At 43.8% G+C, this 17,763-nt stretch overlaps 1 protein-coding gene across 1 annotated transcript; it reads right to left on the reverse strand.

Moving 5' to 3' along the window:
- Nucleotides 1-2,312: 2,312 nt before the first annotated feature.
- LOC120706391 (zinc finger CCCH domain-containing protein 6-like) lies at nt 2,313-7,911 on the reverse strand. Its single transcript, XM_039991025.1, has 8 exons — nt 7,666-7,911; nt 7,342-7,529; nt 6,315-6,383; nt 5,938-6,054; nt 5,580-5,858; nt 4,946-5,266; nt 2,887-3,300; nt 2,313-2,808 (listed from the first exon to the last, which is right to left on the reverse strand). The coding sequence occupies exons 1-7, from the start codon at nt 7,751-7,753 to the stop codon at nt 2,944-2,946; spliced, it is 1,419 nt and encodes a 472-aa protein (XP_039846959.1). The 5' UTR covers nt 7,754-7,911; the 3' UTR covers nt 2,313-2,808; nt 2,887-2,943.
- Nucleotides 7,912-17,763: the final 9,852 nt, after the last annotated feature.

Consider the following 17,763-nt stretch of genomic DNA (forward strand, 5'->3'; position numbering starts at 1 on the left):
TGTAGTTCATCTCCTGACGCAGGGCTCTGGTGCGTTCTTCAGATGGTACAGACAGATCTACATTGTCCAGAGCGCCTTCTGGTGAGAACCCCTTCCACTTGATGCCATGGTTGCGAGTCCTCTCAAAAGAGCCGATGAGATCGGCTTCCAGCAGAGCTTTGATCTCATCATACTTCTTCTTGTGTTCAGGAGGAAGCTCTTCATATGTGACGGGCTTGGGAGCGGGTTCTTGATCTTGAGCTCCAGTCATCATTGCGGTGGATGTTGTTGCCGAGTGTCCCACCAGGCGTGCCAGAATGTGTTGTCGACCGAAACCCACCGGCGAGCAACGATGGGCAACACGAAGAGCCGGGAGGTTGCTAGGGCGCTAGAGGCACTGCTCCCTCGTCGACGGCCCGCAATTTCCGTCACGCGCCCGGAGGATGTATGAAAACCGGGCGTGCCACCTGACCTATACCCGATCAGGAGGGTACAGACGTGCTCTGAACAGTTTCCTGCATACAAAGACACATGTAAACGTAAGTCCGAGCCGTGGTCGGCTCCCCGGGACGACTCTTGCATCGGCTTTGAAGAGCCGATTGAGTCTCGGTGTCAGATGGGATCTGATTGTATCCAGATATGATAAATAGAGCAAATCACTATAAAACTGCTTCAATTAAATCTAATTGATCTAATCCACGATAGTAACGGCTTCACTACTAGATCGGAACATTCTACACGTGACTAGGCCTAGCGAACATAACAGACAACTAAACCACAACCCAAAACAGAGGCCTAAGAACTAGCAAGAGCCGATTCCCGGAACAATCCCTATCAAGGCTAAGATAAAGCATCTACTACGCCACCGGATCATCCAATCCGTTTGCAAGGCCTAACCTAGCAGATATTATGCCAACTCTTAAGATAAGAGCAAACCATAACAGATCAGATCTACTAAACATGAAAGAAGTAGGGTGTTGCCCCTGTGCAACTAATTCTATGCGATAAGAATTAGCAAGAGATTGAAACGTGACTGCACAGAGACAACATGATATTCGCAGATGATAAGCAACGAAGCACAACAGATCTACTAAAAGCCATGCTACGAACATCATGATAACTAGTACTACTCGCCATCAAAAACGCTTCAGTACGAGTAATACCAAGGTAAAAGCAAGAACAATACTGCCCTGATCGCAAGAAGCGATCAGGGTAGCATGACACTTACTTGGATGGAACCCTAGGATTAGGGGTGGCGATGCGCCGAGAGTTGTTGTTTGCGAGTCGTGATGACGCTCTCTTTATGAATAACAAAGGATACATATTTATAGTCCGGAGACTTGGGAAACAATCTAAACTAGTCTTGTCCCGATTGGACTCTATCTCTAATCTTAAACTAAAGATACACGGCCAATGTGGCCCAGACGCTCACGCAGAAGCCGATTTACAAGCCTTCCTCATCTTTTGCTTTAGGCCCATCTTGATTTCGGCCCATAAATTAGAGGGTTAATTTATGGCGATAACAAATGTCAAAGGCCAAATTTGTCGTACGCCGGCGTTATGCATTCAGTGGTAGTCGACGTTCCCGTCGATAGCGAGACGCCTGTGATAACTTCGTCAATTTTAAGGATTTGCCGGCTCAGTCTTCGAAGTTGCTCATAAGGATAGGATTTGCGTACGCGTGTTCATAGGGGTGTGAGTGCGTGCGTTGTGAGTGTCAGAGTTGTACTGTGTGATCTCAAAAAAGATAGGGAACTTAATCACTTAGAGCAACTCAAACAGATTGATCTTTCTCTTTCCCCTTTCTCACCATATAAAGAAATCCACTTTCTCAATTTCAATATATATGAAAGAAGTGCTCAAGTAGATTGATTTCCCCCTTTTCTATATGGAAAGGGAGATGTGATGTCTCCTCCTATTGGGGATTGGAGAGAAATTATTGGGGATTGAGAAAAAATAAAGGAAAAAGAAAGATAGAAAATCATTCTGCTGGAGTAGATTTTTTTAACATCAATCTCCTATATTGAGAAAAAATAGAAATGAGAAAAGGGATGATCAATTTGTTGGAGTTATTTTTAGAAAGACGTGCACAGACTTGTGTTTCCCATTCAAGAAGAGACGACAAATTTTACACAATAATTTGCTTGTGAACATATTCAGACGTGTACTAAAGCTAGGATTTTTTTTAATGCGCAGATTCAACTTTTGGCGGAAATTATAATTGGCGCATCAGATCCCAACATCACATATGCTTTTCCGTACATCCCGGCGCTAATATAGTAGTAAAACAGAACAATGCAGAAAGTGTGAGGTTGACCTCATCGATACAACCGTTTCGGTAATGACAGCGAGATCTCTTCAATTAAGCATTCTTTGTCCATTACAATGCGCCTTGCTCCGAGTACGGACATATATATATAAATGTACTAGTTACAAGTCTCAGGTCTGTGGATGATATGATATATGTATGTAACATATATATGACAATATACAAAAAAAAAATTGGAAAAGTGGAGGAGAAAACCCAGTAACTCCGCATGTGAAAATTTTCCTGATAACAACGAAAATTTCCTTGCCTGAGAATTATTTACCGAGGGAATGGACCTGAGTCTCGCCACCTTGCCCAACATGCTATCGAACCTGACATTAAAAAACCTTCCTTCTCTTTCCCATTTCGGACATGAACAGAAGAACGCAAAAATTGCAAGTGAATCAAGCTTGCTTGTAACCTATCAATGCTCTTATTGTGATGGTAGAGAAAACCACCCTCGCCGCGGCTTCTCTACAGAGGCCACAGCTTCTTATTCACATTGGAGAGGCCTATCGGAACTGATGTCAAAAGAGCAAGTGTTATCAGCTGTAGTTTGTTTTATGCTAGGACAAAAATTCAATGTACGGTTAGCCTACCTGTGTCAAAGCGACAGAAAAATTGTGCTGAGGAGATCACTCCACTCAGCTCAGAAATCAGCGGCCACCACCAGGGCTTGAACTGCCGACACCTGTAGTAGAAGTCTGAGTTCGCATAATGGTATCTGGAGGGAAAACCCCTTTTGGCAAGACTGCTCCAACAGGCTCGGGTGCTGCCACTGGTGATGCTACTTGATTGATAGACGGGTCTTTGGTTGAAATATATTCTGGGGAAGACGAAGATGGAGCCAATGTGGCAACAGAAAAGCCAAGAGGGTAAGGAGCAATTGGCATGTCAGATAGGGGTAAAGCTGATGAACTGTAGCCCAGTGCACCCATTGGGTGATCATATTTGCATGCAACTCCATATCTGCAATAGCCATTTTGGGCATAGTATGCACAAGGTTGAGCACCCTGTATGTTTAGAACAGAGAGATTGGTAAGAAGCTGCAGACCATTTTCCGAAAAATGAAAAACATGACAAAAGAACAACATGATAAGTTCAGTACAGCATATAAAAAAGAAACATAACTATATGTTTGTACTCAACTGCAACCAGCTGCAGTAGGCAAATGTGTAGGATAAATAAAAAGGACGAGTGTATCCAAGACACTTTGGTATGAGGTACAATCTCTATGTCATTACAAAGTAATACAAGATTTCACACCAATAAGCACAATCAGTAAGGAGTTGGAATATGCAACTAAATGTCAAGATCTTACAAGGTCGAACTAAAGGGGAAAAATGTCACAAGAGGATATTTTCAGATTTCGCAATATATGGAACATTCTGCAGGGTACAATGAAGTTAAGTCAAATGTTTTAAAAAGAAACTTAGTCCCCACTAAAATCCTTTGCTTTATTGAACTGAGCACCTTAATTAGACAGGGAAATAGTAATCATGAGTGAATACAACATGGATTCATTTGTTATTTCTGTATCAAAATTCCATATCTTTATTTGTTCTTCATAAAAAATGCATCATGGTTCTGAGCAAATGACAACACAGATGATTGATTCATTCTCGTTCTGGCAACACTTAGTTAAAGTAACACCTTACATAGTTATGATGAGTTGATGACCCGCCACAGTGAGTCATCCTGTAGCATTTCAAATATATTAACTACCATTTCAATCAGTTAAAAAATGGTATCTACCTGGCTAGAGTGGATTATTAGGGGAAAGAGGAGAATTGCACTAAGTTTGCATTTGTTTTATATTGCCTCACCAAAAGGGATTTAGTAGAAACAAACAAAAACCAATTCATGCCTTATATAGAGCAAATTGTTTGTCTTAGTAGATGGATATCCATGACAAGCAAAGCAAGATGACGTATTAATATTGCTGCAAGCCATCTGTGCGCATGGTAAAGCTTATAAAGACCAGAGTTATTCTAATATCTCTATAAGTTCCCTATATAGGCCACAAATGGTTTTTGTTCAATCTTCCAACTGCTCAGCAAGTCAGCACACTAAGTAGGTTAAACTTTGCTATTTCACATGACCATTACATTAACTAGATTGTAATAATATCATCCACATTACCGCATATTGGTCGATATGGATTTGTTTCCTACTCTAAAGTGGGTCCTACTCCCAATCCGTCAGTTCAACTCCACCCCTTTTTTATATATGTGGACTGTGGTGAAATAACTCAGGAAGCCATGTTGTTAAGCCCAGCTTGTAATTCTCCTTGTGTTGTGATTATTATACATGGTTTTCCAGCAAGATTTTCTCACGTAAATAGGTGTCCCATTTTCATCTACTTGCAGATCATTTTCTAACGTAGACTGCTAGAGATCTATGGTCCGCGACCCCATTTAACATGCAAAGATTATTGAAAGAAAAGGACCTAAACAGAGATGCTAAACTAGATAGTCACTCGTTTTGATAGAACATTATCATGGAATACAATGGCTCTCGTGGAGAATATTGAAGCAATTCTCTTCAAGATTTTTTTTACGAAAAAAACATATTCCTTCTTTTGTTACTATAGTGGAGGTAGCATTACTGAATTAGACCCGACAATACATAAACATATACCAAGTTCTGGATGCTCACCGGACGAAGTGGAAGGCAGAGAGGGCTGAACACATAATTGGACTTAGCAGCGCTCCAATCTCGAGGATGATTATATTTACATGTACCTCCAAATTTGCAATCTCCTGTCCTCATGTAATACTGACACTCAGGCTGCCCTGGCCGCTCAGGGAATCCATGTTCTTGATGGTTATTGCTTGATTGTCCAGTTGAAGAAGAATATGGCATGTATGGACTTCCATAAGCAATTGTAGCAGAAGATCCATGGTGTCCTATACCATATAATGGTCCAGCTTGAACAGTTTGCTGTGCTCCACCTGATGCTACAGAATTTACCGATGCCTGCATCAATGAAGAGTTAAAACTTGGGGAAAATCTCTTTTTAGGTAAATATATTTTTGTTAGTTTTCTTTTTATTATTTTCCAAAAAGTCAACTGTAGTGCCCTACATTATTTCTTTTCTTCGCATTGCCAAGTAATTTCACGTAACACATCAATGAATGTCTTTCAGATCTTGCCTAGCCAAATCATATGACAATCTTATACTAGCTTACAAAAGGGCTTGCTCGTTTTTTTTATATATATCTTGGTAGAAGTTTGTTGCCATGAACCCTTTCTTCAGTAAAAAATAAAGCATTTTGTCCAAATTATATACCGGATAAGGGCTCCATCCTTGCAATGGAACCATTCCAGATGAGAGCATCATCGGAGTATATGAACCTGGTATATATGATCCAGGAACTACAGGTGACCTTCCCATTTGCCAATTCGCAAGAGGAGCATATGTATGGGGGGAGGGCACAGATGCAGATTGTAATGGTGGATATATTCCAGGGGTCACTGGAATACCACCAAATTCTGGATGATGAAATTTACATGTAGTACCAAACTTGCATTGCCCAGTCTTCATATAGTAGGAGCATTCTTTCTCACCCTGCAATTCATTCATGTAAATTATTTTTTGCAAATAATTTGAAATAATCCAAGAAGCACAGGCATAGGAATTTTCATACCGGGCGTAGAGGGAATCCACCGTTGTTTAATATAACCGATTGCACTGATCCATCTTGCTTAGGATGGTGGTATTTGCAATTGGAACCAAATTTACAAGTACCAGTCTTGAAATAATACTGTAAAAAAAGGGATAAGCAGTTAATCACCAAAAAATAACAAGTCATCTGACATAACATATAATAAGAGGTGTGAATAATTACTTCCTTTGATGTTTGTTCACCCCGCATGCCCGTGGACAAGCAGCAGATGCATGTTACACTGGAGGCATGCAGATAGTGTGCAGGAGTTGCCGGATACATGCTTGAATGTGTGTGTGACTAATGCTTAACTCTTTAATGAAAGATAATAAAACTTGAGTATGAAGGCATTAATGTACCTCGCATATAGGTTGACCCTGTCTCTCTGGAAAGTCTGATGCTGCTCCATTCTTGGCACCTCCACCAAACTAAAGTTTTGAAATAATATTGAAAGAAATTATTAACAGTTTTGCACTTCAGTAGAATTTACAAAAAATGTTCCCTAGAATTATATTGGAAAACATATACTCTTAGCAACTAAGGATTTATTTGCAGCATACGTCAGATAGTCAAATCATTTAGGATTATCACCACGGATGGGAGATTTACATGTGCTAGTCGTAACTATTAAGTAGTAGCAGTACTCAAAGTTGTGATCATTTGCAAGTATAGCAGGTCATAAAGCTTTTAATCCGTGAAAAACAAGGATAAAAAAAGTAACTTCAAGCTACCATGTACCAACCATCAGCATTTGTTCCTTTCACATTTGACGTAAAAAACTTAGATAACCACCAAATTGGGGGGAAAGTAACTTTTTATGTCTCACTCGTCAGGATGTGAGACATCTAAAGTGGAAAAAAACAGGGGTGGGCAGTGGAAATTTCAGTATGTGCATTCATTACAACCTGGTAAAACTGGAAGGGGCCAATAAAGACAAAGTAGTGAATATGCAGCATAGAGGAAACAGAAACGGCATAGCAGACATCAACAGCAAACCATGAAAGGAAGGAATAACATTACACACACACACACACACACACACACACACACACACACACACACACACACACACACACACACACACACACACAACTGGCCATCAGCTCCCAAAAGGCTGCCAAGGCATCCGATCACTAATACCAAGACGCCACGGAGAATTTCACAAGTGCCGCGTCCAAGCACTGGCTAAGGAAGAACCACATTACCACAATCACTAGTTTCCGCGTTCCGACCCTCACGGGGGGTCACATCGTAACTACCTCGATCACACGGCGAATCTACCTGAAGCGGAGTAATTCGCCGTCGACAACGCCTCGGCCGGGGACACGGGGCGCCAGATCGGGGGAAGAGCGAGAGAGCAGCGCGGGAAACAGGGCTCACGCTCACCTCAGTGCCGCCGCGATCGCGAGGGTGGTTGTAGCGGCAGCGGTCCCCGAAGCCGCAGGCGCCCGTGCGGAGGTAGTAGCCGCAGTCCGCCTCGCCGGGGCGCTCCGGCAGCCGCGCGTCCGCCTCCGCCTCCCGCTCCCCGCCCTCCCCGTCCCCGCCGCCGTCCAGCCCCAGCCTCAGCATCGGCCCTGCAACAAACAGCCACGCATTCGCACGCCACGCGCACCGTCACGCCCGGAATCCGCCGGAGATCCGCGCGGCCGCGCACCCCGCCGGAGATCTGAACGGCACAACAAAATAAAAAACCGTGTGCAAGCAGAGTACCTTCGAGGCCGGTGCCCGGGCTCGCGCGGCCGCCCTCTCCACCTCCTCCTCCCGCGGCGGCGGCCTCCTCGGCGTGCGGCGGCTCCATGGCGTAGCGGGCGGCGGGGAGGGTACCCGGAAGCTTCACCGAGCGGCGATCGGTCGGGCGATCGGGGTGGGCGGAGGAGGAGATCGGGGGGTGCCTCCTTTTTTTCTCTCTCTCTCCCTCTCGTTTCCTTTCCTTCCACCACTGTGGTGTGGCAGGCTACTGCTCCCTCCCCCTCTCTCTCTCTTGTCTGTTTTTTCTCTCTCCCTCTATTTTTCCGCTGCCTCTGTCTCGCGGCTTCGCTCGCGTCGCGTGTGCGCCCTGTCCGGAACTTACACGGGGTAGGTGTTCGTACCCCGATACTCCAAATGAGTTGCGAATTATGTATCCAATACATATCGGATACCGATACGCGGCGGATACATGACAGATACGTATCGGAGAAGTATTCATAAAAAATAAATGAAATATAAATTGGATATTTATTTGGGTACGTATCGGATATCTGTGGAACGTATCGCAGAGAGAACAGAGGATCTGCTTCCAATCGACCGATTCAGAAAAGAGAACGTATCAAGTGCAAACCAACCTCTCCGTGTAAACTATGGAAACTTCAATCTGAATCATCAGATCAACATCCAAGGGGCATGAGAGATTGGGTAATTTTACAATCTGGACCCGCCCTTGAATTGGTTAATCACACTTTTACAAATTTCCCCATCCACCCCCTGCGCCCCTCCCCTTGGATGTTGATCTGATGGCTGAAATTGAAGTTTTCATTGTTTGCACGGAGATGTTGGTTTGCACCTGATATGTTCACTTCAGAAAAAGGGAAGGTTATATGGACTATTTGGTGGTCTCTTGGGCTAGACTTTGTTAGTTTCTTTCTCTTTTCTTTTTATTTTTCTTTTCCTACCATTAATATTCATTAATATTTATTTTATAAAAAAATTACTAAAATATATCCGCGTATCGGGTTTTTTGAGAAAATGACGTATCCCCGTATCCGTATCGGTCCGATACCGATACGCGTATTCGTATCCGTGCTGCATAGATGTCTCCTTTCTGTTTTCTTTTTAAAATTAAATTAAACTTGTGAAAGAAAAGGTTTTTTGGGAGGGGTTCTTTGCCTTTGCTGCAGGACCACGCTTGAGGTAGCTTAGCTATCTAGGGGGGTGCGGATTTATGGTGATTTTCGTTCGCTCGCTGCATAAATGTGGAGGAGCGATAGCGGTTGGGGGAGAGTTAAGGGAGTTCTGTTTATGGCGCTTGAGGGTGATGTTATGACTTATTACGCGGCTCGTTGAGTCGTCAATTCGTCATCTCCACCAATCGAATCTCCACCGATTCTTACCAAGAGAGATTACAAATCTCGAGCATCACTGGTGGTTTAGTTTCCCTGATGTGTGCCATCTCTCAGGTGTTGGGTGAGAACCTTTTATGTAAAATGCATAACGCTCGCCGTCGCCGCACGCGATGGTGAAGCGTTATACGGGAAGGCCGCATCTCTAGCCTAGCTTGCGGGTTGGGGTGTTTGCTTGACGCAATGTATGTCGTGTCATTTTTGTTTGTTTGTTTCGCCAAATGCTAGTGAAGCGAAATTTCGTGTGGGCTGGATTTTTTTTTTGCTTTTCGTGTAACTTTTTTTTGTTATGTTACATGTGACTAGCCACGTACATTTCCGTCCTATAAAGATCCAAATCTCATGACGTGGGAGGATATATTCGAATCATTTGTAATCCTAAACATGTCGTGCAGGACGCTCTGTACGTATGGAACAGTTGTTGTTCTAAATGTGTCATGCAAGACACTATATATACGTGAGGCGGTGCTTCCCGGATTCTAAACCAATGGGGATAAAATCATATTAATCAATAAAACAATCTTTGGTACATAAAGAAATAAGAGAACTAAAAGATGGACATTCACTAGAGCATTTGGTAGAATCTTGGACTTTACCTACTAAAAAGTAATAAGAAAACTGCGACTAACTTAATTATTGGGTACCAAGAGCAAGAGCAAGTACTTGAAATAATACTATTATTTTGCCTTGTTTATACGCACGTGAGCGTGGGCCTCTCCGCTAAAGTGTACGTCTAGCATGTGCTTGCTTTTTCAATGTATTCGATCTTAATTAAGAACCAACCAATAAGAACAAGGTTTTCCATACTATCCAAATTACGCAGCTTATAACCGCAGGCTTTTATTTACCTATATATATACTAGTAATTAAGGGAACTACACCATATACTTATTGTACACAAAGCAAGCTAGCACTCAAACAACAATACATTTTTTTAAAAAAATAACAATACATTTTGATGCCGCCCTTTGCATGCATGCATGGTAAATTGGGAATGCGTATAGCCTACACTTTTGTTTGGACGTGTGATCTCGAGAACCAGTAAGAACAAGCAAGGTCGTCTAATAACCAAACAACATCCTTGGCAAAACAAAAAAAAATCATGTCAGATAGTGTTAACCGAATTCCAAATCGAGTCGCAGCTTCTAATAAGCTCTACTAAAGTTGCCAAAAATGCCCTTCGTTCTTTTATACACAACTTATTTACGCAAACCGGACCAGACCAGACCCGCGGTGCCCCAGGCGTGTGGGCCTTTGCTTGCTTAACCACTGACGTTGGTTGAACAGATAATACACCGTGGTCCGGGGTCGATCGCACCATACTTCATTCTTTTCACATGGCACGTATATACCATGGCCCAGCCCACATCTGCCCCATACGCCTCTCTCTCTCTCTCTCTCTCTCTCTCTCTCTCTCTCTCTCTCTCTCCCTCCTACCTCAACAACCGACATCATGCTTCTCTCATCACTAACGAAATCTTCAACAGAACTCAAATATTAAACCAAAAATCAAGCCGTTTCATGCCACTAAAATTCACTGAAGCTGCTCCATCAAGCAAGGAAATAAAACTAACGCTGTTGTGCTATAGTATTATCAGTGGAAAAAGGCACTTTATTAGCTGCATTGCCCGGCCTGAACGCATCGATCTGGGGCCTCTGGGCCAAACAAACGAGCCGCGTGCACGGGCGTATACGCGAGATGCGAGCTGCTCTTGAGAGCGGACAAGGTCAACCGCCGCCATCATGGTGACTCGCAGGACGGGCCGGCGCGCGGCGACACGTACGCACGCAGAGGGCTTAACGTGCGTGACAAGGAAACGGGGCGCGGAAAAGGGCGCGCGTACGCGCGGCATTGTCAGCGCCGGCGCACGTGCGCGCGCGCTTTCTTTCGCGATACGGCGGAGAAATTCAAAAAAAAAATCGGAGTATTGCTAGTACTGTATTGGGTGAGCGATTTTGTAACCGTTGAATGTACTGTATGACTTTATTGCCAGGTGTTTTAGAGGAAGCCTAATAGTTTAGCCGCAGCTGGCTATATGCTACTATCATGTCACTTGCAACCCATATAACATCCTACTCGTATAAGAGCAAGTTAAGGTGCTGGATGTAAGAATTTTTACAGCCTACCTGTCAGCCCCGGCTTGTACAATATTTAGCTCTTCAACATTAATTCATAGTTAAGGATGACAGTGGTTCAGTTTCGGTAGGATATCCGTGGGTTTTGGGTCTAGCGGGTTCGAGTTCGGGAATGATTTCTCACCAACGATGGTTCGGGACCCCGAAACCTATCAGGTTCGGTTTCGGGTTTGGGTTTTCACCCGTGGGTACCTAGTGGATTTCCGTTTGGAATAAAAACTATGGTTTATAGTATACTAATATTAACTTTGTTTACATTGACTATTAAACTTATTCTTAGTTATTGACTCAAGAAATTATTTACTATTTATTCCATCTTGTGTATACATATGAATGTTATAAATATCATGTATATATTTATATAAAGTACTAATTGTTCTTACAATGTTGCCACACAAATGTGCTTCGGGTATCCAATCGGGTTTCGGATATCCACTTGTTTCAATTTTGCGGATGGATTTTCATCAAAACCGGTGTTCGAGATGGGTTCAGGTTTTAAGTTCGAATTTCAATTTTGAATGCGTAGACACTCCACTCTATCTGAACCTGCATCGTTGCCATCCTTATTCATGGTCCACTTCCCTCTCTCATAAAGTTTTATGATTTTTTGTCGAAGTCGGCTGTAAGTTTACAACCCGCTTCTCCTCTATATCGTCTTCTCTCTCCATCTCAGCATTTAGTCTGCTTACCTCCTGTTTTAATACTTGCTCTAATATGTAGGTGTTGATGCAGGCTATATCATCAATATATGGACCACCTTATTCCCTCACATAATATCTTGAAACATGTTCTTCAGCCAGCTGTAATTTTACACCCCACTTCTCTTCTCTCTCCTCCATCTTAATATTTATGTGATGTGGCACTTTATACAGTCGGCTTACATATCCTTATATGCTTGCTCTTCACGTTGCCGGTGGGCAAGCTTTGGATATACCCGCAGCATTCCCTACCCATACCTATGAGTTAATTATCTAATTATTATCCTACCCGTAACCTGCCCACTTCAATTTGACCATACCCATTGGGTAACGGGTAATATAGAATGGATATGGGTAATCGTGCATCAAACGGAGAAGCAAGCCGTTGTTGTACAGGATACATTGAGACTTGTGAAAACAAGCTAAACCTGGAGCGCACCGTGTTAGGCAGCCACGTACTGATCTCAACGTGCATTTCCATGGGTGGAGATCAATAACAACAAATTCAATTTGAATCTTACAATGCGAATATTATAGAAGTGTACAACAGTAAGCTTTTACATCATCCTCTCCATACAGAAACTAACTCCTAGCAAGATTCATGTCCAAGCCACTTGACATAGAGCATGCCACTTGCTATGTCCACAAACATTGTACCAGATCTTTCTTCTTTCTTGATTGCTGAAAATTTATAATATTGTCAGCTTAGACAAGGGTAAGGCACATTTCAAACAAGGTATATGAAACCACAACACTACAAAATGCAGAATTTCAGATCGACGAGGACACAAAGGTTTGATTCTATACTTTGGCAGCTAGACTGATATGCTGTTGTCGGTCAAAACCCACCGGCGAGCAGCGACAGGCAACACGAAGAGCCGGGAGGTTGCCGGGGCGCTGGCAGGCACTGCTTCCTCGGACAACGGCCCGCAATCCGGCACAGGCCGAAGATTCCGGAGAATGTAAGGCGTGCCACCTGACCTATACCCGATCAGGAAGGTGCGAACGTGCTTGCGACGAGTTGCCTGCATACACAAACACGTGGAAACGTAAGTCCGAGCCATGGTCGGCTCCCCGGGACGACTCTTGCATCGGCTTTAAAGAGCCGATCAGGTCCCGGTGTCAGATTGGATCTGCATCTATCCAGGTATTGATGAATAAAGCAAATAATTATGGAAAACTTGCTTCAATTAAATCTAGCTGATTCAATCCACGACGGTAAAAGCCTCACTGCTAGATCGGAACATTCTACACGTAACTAGGCCTAGCGAACATAACAGATAACTAAACCATAACCGAAAACAGAGGTCTAAGAACTAGCAAAAGCCGATTCCCGAAACAATCCCTATCGAGGCTAAGGTAAAGCATCTATTACATCACCGGAACATCCAATCCGTTTGCAGGGCCTAACCTAGCAGATATAAACTAATCCTTATAAAATAAGAACAACCGTAACAGATTGGATCTACTAGATAGAAAAGAAGCAAGATGTTAGCTCTATGTAACTAATTCTATACAACAAGAACTAGCTTAAGATCAAGCATGAACACATAGAGAAAACATGATATTCGTAGATAGTAAACAATAAGAGCATGATAGATCTACTAAAAGCCATGCTACGAACATCAAGATAACTAGTACTACCTGCCATCAAAAATGCTTCAGTACGAGTAATACCAAGGTAAAGGCAAGAACAATGCTGCCCTGATCGCGAGAAGTGATCAGGGCAGCATGGCACTTACTTGGATGAAACCCTAAGATTAGGGGTGGTGATGCGCCGAGAGTTGTTGTTTGCAAGACGTAATGACGTTCTCTTTTTACGAATACCATAGGGTACATATTTATAGTCCGGAGACTTGGGAAACAATCTAAACTAATGTATCCACATCGGACTCTATCTCTAACTCAATCTGAACTAAATCTAAGGATATATAGCCCACATGGCCCAAATACTCACGCAGGAGCCGATTCGTAACCCTTCTTTAATTTTTTCATTAAGCCCAACTCACTCGCGGCCCATTAATTAACCCTGTTAATTTATGGCGATAACACATGCCCCTGGTTTTGGCAATGATAATTCCAAAACCACTCCATCGCTTCATCTTCCCGTTAATGCTCATTAAAACGCACTGCAACCACCAAGGAAGACGCAACGTCTCTGCAACTGGCTCCTCGTAGAATGTGAAACTGCCGATCCGTCTTCCATCCTTTTACTATTTAATCTCATCCCAAATCGGCTCTCTTCACGGCAAACTCATCTTCTTCCCAAAGCCAAGTAGCACAGAAAAAACCCCAACCTTCATCAGCCAGTAGCCATGGCGATTTCCTCCTCCTCCGGCTCCAACTCCATTGGCCGCTCTTCTTCTTCCCCTTCTTCCTCAGAGCTTTCTGCCTCCTCTCTCGACTCCATCCCCGAGAGCCGAGAGCCGACACCAGAGTACGATCCGACAGCGGCGTACGAGGCGCTCGCTCCTCTACATTGGGATGCAGAGGAGTTCGACTTCGAGGCCGTCTCCGAGGAGGACGAGCCCGAGACCGTGGGCGAAGACCTCCAACTCCTGTTCCAGGAGGAGTTGGAGAGCAGCGACGAAGAAGTCTTCTCCTCGGATGGAGCCGATTCCTCCTTGGAAGAGGAAATCGGCTCCTCCTCCAGCGACGGACAGATGGGCGGAAAGTCCTTCCGGTTCCTCGTAGGTTCCTCGGGTCCTCCGAGGAGGACAGCGAGGAAGAGAGCGGCGGCGGCGGCTAGAGCGACGACGTCGAGACGGACGGCGGCAGCAGCACCTTCGACGGCGCCAGCGATGACGACGACGATGGTGGGGATGCGCCGGCCCGAAGCCCCAAGCGCCGTAGGTATTAGGTACCTACGAGCAGTAGACGTAGTACTGTTGGAGTAGGATTGTAAAGCCGAAGGATTATTCCTTTGTCAAATCGGCTTTCCTCTGTAAAAAACCATCTTTTAGTGAAGTTCATTGTCTTTCAATTCTATGTGTTCGGTTTACTCCCCAAAAAGCCGATGGCAACGCATCTGGCTTCCATTAATATCTAAGAGCCGACAAAATTCAAACTGGAAGCAACCCGCATCAGAGTAGAACATCACTTCCACTTCGAACCCAACTCAAAATACACTTCCAAGCGTAATTCGAAAATCCAGCTCTACAAATTCGAGCAAGAACTTCTCCAAGCATCCAGGATTCGATTCAGAACCCATAGCAATCAAACCCTAAACCAACAGATCTGAACCATGGCGGACTCTGTAACTCAAACAACAAATCCTATAGTTGATGATGCGGCAATCTGCGGCCTGAAGGTAATATTCAGCCTAATTCTTTTGATTTTTCTCAGCTTATTAAGCCTCTGAACAAATTAAACTCTGAAACATGACACCATATGTAAATTTCTGAATCTCCGAACTTCAGGTGTCAGACATCCTTCTGCCGCATCCTTCCAATCCAAAATCTTTCTGTCTTGGCCCACGAGCTTACGAAAATCCCATAGATTTGATCTCTTGTGAAGCAAATAGGATCCCTTTTGTAAGTTAAAACATCAATTTGAACCTCTGGGCCGACTGCTTAAGAGCCTGGCCTAACTCTCCTGAGAGCTGGACTATATGGTATAGCAGAGTATCAAAAGCTTATATGCCCTTGTGGCAGGAATTGAACATAGCCGATGCTCTTAGCTTATCATTATCTCCTCTTGACAAAGATGAAAATCTTCTGAAAACCATCGGCTATTTTTGGTCTGAGGCACTGAACTGTTTCCTCTTTGGCCACAGTCCCATGACCCCCACTTTGCTAGATGTCACCATGATCACTGGCCTAGACATTGGATCCCCTAATCCTGCTGCCCACAAAATGGCAGAAGTTCCCTTTAAACTTTCATCCAAGGTTAACTGCACAAACTGGGGCACTTACATGAGCCAGCACATGAAAACAAAAGGTCCAGTGACTGAAAAGGAACACACAGCCTTCTTAAATCTTTGGTTAGAACGTTTCATCTTCTGTGGTCCTTCTTTAGCTCCAACTAAGAATTACCTCCCTTTGGCCTATCACCTAGCCCATGGCAACCGCACTGGCCTAGGTAAACTTTTCCTTGGAGAAACCTACAGATATCTCCATTTGATGACATCTAACTTGCTTAACCACAAGAAACTGAGAACTGGAGGCCCTTGGTGGTTTATTCAGTTATGGGCACAACTGTACTTTCAGCACCAGATCCCAAACTTCCAAGGCCTGACTAAGAATTCCTTTCCTGATGAGAGTGGCAAACCAATTAGATGTACTAGTTATGGCCAAGCTTTATTTAGTCTTCCCGGCAGTAAACTGAACCCGGTAGATGTAGCAAAATGGTTTAGAGTCTTCTACAAAGGCTTAAAAAATCCCCTTTATTTCTCATTCACTGAATCTGAAGCTTTTGAGAACCCAACTGACTTCAGACTAGATAGTTTTGCCGATGACAACAGCACTCGACATCTATACTCCCTAATGATCCGACCTGGTTTCCTTCCTGTTGGCATTAGTACTTCCAATAGAATTATCAAACCAGGCTATGAAACCTATCAACCAGTCGTAGCAGCTCGGCAATTTGGCTTAGGACAAGTCCCTCCCCACTTCCATATTCACCACTTGGTGGAGAGTAGAGCCGATCTGCCTGATGGTCTCACCAGCTCAAGATGCTACAGCATGCTTGACAACCTTCACATTCCAATACCAGCCGATCTGTCCTTCACTTCCTCATCAATCGACTTCTGCACATGGTGGGGAATGTGAAAAATTTATGTTTTCAGAAAAGCTCTAGGTCCTCGACTGCAGAAAAATTGACCCTGAGTATGTAGTCCCCAAGGAAGAGGTACTGAATATATGCACTTTATCCCTTCTGAGTCCTCTATCCTTTTACTTGTCTAATCCTTGCTCACCTCTCTTACAGCAACAAGATGGTCCAGCACCTGTGACCAGTAACGGGGAGCCATTCCACTTTCTTCCAACTGCACCTGATGTACTCTTCTGCAAGGGATCACCATTAATGAAGAAAGTGATAATGACTATTCACCCAGACTTACTTCAGTCGGCTTCCAAACGAAGACAAGCTTCTGCAATTGTTGCCCCCCGAGTTCCAACCAAAAAGAGGAAGATGATTACAAAAAGGATCATTAAGAAAATTGTCCAATCTTCCCCAAGTCCATCAGATACTAACTCCAACCAGGTGATTCATCTTTTCTGAAACTTCTTCCTTATGCACATATATTCTGGTTGACCGTAATTTTTATTTTCAGGACATGGCTGAAGACATCCCCAATGCAGAAAGCCCAGTACAACATGAGATGACTGCAAATCCTAATGTACTGATAGAGGCAAGCGAGGGGCAAGCTGACACAGTCAATGTTCTTGATGTCGACACAAGCTCTATTAGGACGATCGCTCTTGAACCGACCAACGCTTCTTCTTCAGAACAGGTAACATTACAAGAACCAATTCTGAACCAGCCGATAGATTCATAAATGCACCTTGCTCTAACTTCAGATATGTCCATAGGCCTTTGACATTTCAGGTTTGCTTTCCTTTGACCCGGCATCAATGGGTCTGACTGCCCCTGGAGCAAAAGCACCATCTTTGCAGCAATCGGCTAACTTGGCAAATCAGCTTCAACTCATCAAGGATCTGCTATCTGCTCTGATCATTACTCTGGTTGATGATTCCAGCAAGATAAAAGAAATTCTTGAGCAGATAGAATCCCAGCTTCCAGAATCACTTCGAGTCAAACTTTGGCCAGCCGGCCATCTTGCTTTCTTTTGGGCAGAGGTGAAGGCAGCACAACAGAGAATAGAACTGCGTCATTCTCAAATCCCTCTGAAAGCCAACATCACTCAGAAGTGCAAA

This window comes from Panicum virgatum, chromosome 5K (genome assembly GCF_016808335.1).
Source record: "Panicum virgatum strain AP13 chromosome 5K, P.virgatum_v5, whole genome shotgun sequence".
NCBI classification, from domain to species: domain Eukaryota; kingdom Viridiplantae; phylum Streptophyta; class Magnoliopsida; order Poales; family Poaceae; genus Panicum; species Panicum virgatum.

Coding starts and splice junctions, on each gene's coding strand:
- LOC120706391 (XM_039991025.1), bottom strand. CDS start 7,753: ATGGAGCCGCCGCACGCCGAGGAGGCCGCCGCCGCGGGAGGAGGAGGT. Junction 7,530..7,665: donor CCCGGGCACCGGCCTCGAAG/GTACTCTGCTTG, acceptor TGTTTGTTGCAG/GGCCGATGCTGAGGCTGGGG. Junction 5,859..5,937: donor GTGGATTCCCTCTACGCCCG/GTATGAAAATTC, acceptor AATGAATTGCAG/GGTGAGAAAGAATGCTCCTA.